This window comes from Myotis davidii, unplaced genomic scaffold, assembly GCF_000327345.1.
Source record: "Myotis davidii unplaced genomic scaffold, ASM32734v1 scaffold2031, whole genome shotgun sequence".
In the NCBI taxonomy this organism is placed as follows: domain Eukaryota; kingdom Metazoa; phylum Chordata; class Mammalia; order Chiroptera; family Vespertilionidae; genus Myotis; species Myotis davidii.
Window position 1 is genome coordinate 26,841 of NW_006282671.1, and position 3,147 is coordinate 29,987.

At 45.0% G+C, this 3,147-nt stretch overlaps 1 protein-coding gene across 1 annotated transcript in view; it reads left to right on the forward strand.

Annotated features, from left to right (window-relative positions):
* Window positions 1–1,898: 1,898 nt before the first annotated feature.
* LOC102774320 (HLA class II histocompatibility antigen, DQ alpha 2 chain) overlaps window positions 1,899–3,147 on the forward strand; it is a 34,744-nt gene continuing 33,495 nt past the window's right edge. Inside the window, exon 1 of the mRNA XM_015560814.1 lies at window positions 1,899–1,954. Coding sequence (XP_015416300.1) covers window positions 1,899–1,954 — 56 coding nt within the window. The remainder of the gene's footprint in view (window positions 1,955–3,147) is intronic.

Here is a 3,147-nt window from a genome sequence, read left to right on the forward strand (position 1 = left end):
TGGGGCCTAAGCCAGCAGGCGGGCATCCCCTGAGGGGTCCCAGACTGCGAGACGGCACAGACCGGGCTGAGGGACCACCCCCCCCAACCAAGTGCACAAATTTTTGTGCACCGGACCACTAGTTGTATTATAACAGGCAGTTAATTTACTTACAGATCATCTTAATTCTTTGGGGTTTCTCTTTAAGCTTTATCATGGGTTAGAGTAGTACTAGTCTAGGGCTAGTCACTACTCAGGTAAGGTCTTTCTTGTGGCCACTGAATGCCAGGAATTCACAGGAACTCTGTGCTTTGGCTGACGAACTCAAATTCTTTGTCCTCTGGGAACGCTTCAGACAAAGCTCCTGGATCCGTCTCCTCTGGCCTTGTCAATCCACTCCATGCAGTTCAGCTTCAAAGGGACACAATGTAGATTCCTGGAGCTCTTTCTCCAGCTTTCCTTCCTCTCTGAAACTCTGCCCCTCACATTCCATCCTCCTTCATCTTCCCAAACTCAGATCACTCTCTCTTCAACTCAGTACATCCACCTCCCTCTGCTTGTGACCTCCTCTTGTGCACCATGTTTGAACGAGGCCATTCAGGCAGAAATCCAAACCAATCACAGGGCTCCTTTAGCTTCTGCCACTTTCCCAGGAATCACAGTCCTGTAGGGCCTGCTGTTCAATATCTGACAGCAGTCACCTAGATATGTCTCCTGTGTTCTAGTTGTCCACCTTGTAGACTGTGTTTGTTATAAATTCCTCTATCCCAGCCTAAAGTGAAGGCCACAGCTCAACTCTCTCTAGGACTTCTATTGGGCCACATGCTCCAAAAGGGACCACGGATAACTTCTCTGACAGTGACTTTGCATGAACTCATGTTCTAAAATCCAGATTTGCATCTTCTTCCTGGCAGGCCCTTAGCACTAGGTGGCTGTGCGGCTTGTCGCTGGATGTAAGGATTCAGAGTCAGAGTTAGGGAACATACAACCACAACCCCTTATGCTCTTAGAGTGCTGCATTTGGAACCAGACTGGAAGAAATCCAAACTACTTAGTCAAGGACAGGAACAGTAAGTCTAAACTGCCATTTGTTCCCTTCCTCCATGGCACCATCACCTCTCCCTAAACCTAAAGCCACGCCATCATAGAATTCTGATTAACTAACTAATAAAGGCGGGGAAGAGGGGAATTCTGGCTCAGTTCCCTAAAGGGTTGGATTACATGGTGGCATTATTTGGAAATTGACGGCTGCTATAGTTTAGCAATGGCTCTCAATTACTTGGTTACCCCCTTAAAATATGGGAGGAGGTGGCCTGAGGTAAGATACTCATTCCTGGGCAGTAGAGAATATTAGTAAGAGGCCAGTTAGAGACGTGGGCACTGTAGCAAATCTCACCAACCTCCATGCCTTAGTCGTCTAGAAGATCACAACTGGCCACTCTTCTTAAGGAATAATTGAGGTGAGTTAATCTTCACAGGAAAGAAAAGAGAGGAACCATATTGAAGTCTGGGAGCCAGGGTCCCCGATTCACCCCTGGAGGGGAGTCCCTCCCTGAGGCTCACCACCTGCCTGTTGTTACATTAGTGAGATATAAACTTCTGTGTTTGAGCCAACATACACTCTGGGCCGATTTATTACCGCAGTCTGGCCTCATAATATGAAAAGAAAAAAGTGTGTGACACATCATTTTCACTTATAAAACGGGAAGAACCCAAGATGTATGATAATGCACTCTCACACATTGGTGGGAGTTTACATTGGTAAAACCTTTAAGGAGGGACATTTGGCGCTGTCCATCAAAATGGCAATGCTCAGTCTTTGATCAGCAATTCCATCTCTAACCATTTATTTTGCTACATCTTGAACATATGGAAAGTAATGCAAATATAAGGCTATTTGTTGGTTTATAAGAGCAAAGATGGAAAACTACCTCAAGGTCTATCACTATGTAACTGCTATGCAGCTATTTGCAAAGTGAGCAGATATTTACATTCAGATATAAAAACACCTCAAAGATACATGGTTGATTGGGGAAAGCAGAGTGTATAGCAGACTATGGCTCGAGTTGATAATGGAGAGCTATTCGGGTGACAGATGGAGACAGTTGTTTGCTGGTGTGTGTGTAGAGTCTTTATGGAAGGAGAGCGAGAGGCTCTAACAGTGATGCCTCCTGAGAGCACGCTTGATAGATGTCGGTTCAGCTTGGGGGACCGAAACACTTCCTACTGTCATACTCCTCTGTGCTGAGGTTTTTGTCAGGAATGTGTGGTAGCTATTTAAAATAAGTTTAATTTCAAACAAACCAAAAAAGGGGGAGGAGTGAATAAATAAGTATGTAACTATTTTAATTGTTTCTTGTGGAGTAGACTCACATGAAATTATCCTCTTTTCTTTAGGATTGTCAGACAGGATCTCATGAAAACATTTGAGCTGATGATGAGGGCAAAATAGCAGCCGGGAATGTGTCTGGAATTCAGACCAGATCAATCCTCCCACCCACGCCTCACCGCCTCTCTCAGAGCCCGGCATTTTCCCCTAGCCTCCCTTCCTCTCAGTGCTAAGTGGGGTATGAAGCTGGCCTTTCATTGACATACTCCTTCCCCAGTCCATCTCTATCGAAGTGATTTTGATTTTATTTAAAAGCATCTCATAGAAAGACTGACTTGTTGAGAGCTATATTTGAATCTGGCACTCTGTCCTATACTCAACTGATATTGCTTCAAAATTATACATGCCCACATTCCTCACACTTGTGAGAAATCATTATATTGTAGATCAGCCTAATGTACTTTGTGAATCAAAACTTACTGTGAGGAGAAATAAATATAAACTTCCTTTTATTTTGGTAAGAAAGGCTTTCGCTGGAAGTGAACGCACAAAACTAGCAGCTCAAACACTCCGGGTGTGAGCAGTGAGTAATGACCACAAAGGACATTTGCTGTCATGTGCCCTGGCTCCTGGAGGAGGAGGGGCTGCCTTGGCTGAGGAAGTGGTTACTAGACCAGGAGGAACCAAATATGGAATGTTGCTGAAAGGGGGATCCACAGACACAGTATTTACATTAACCCAGGAAATACTTCCCCTCCAGCCCCTGAGCAGACCTGAGGCAGCCTCCCTTGTCTCCAGCAGTCTAAGCCACTTAGTCTGGTCCAGAAAACAATTCAATA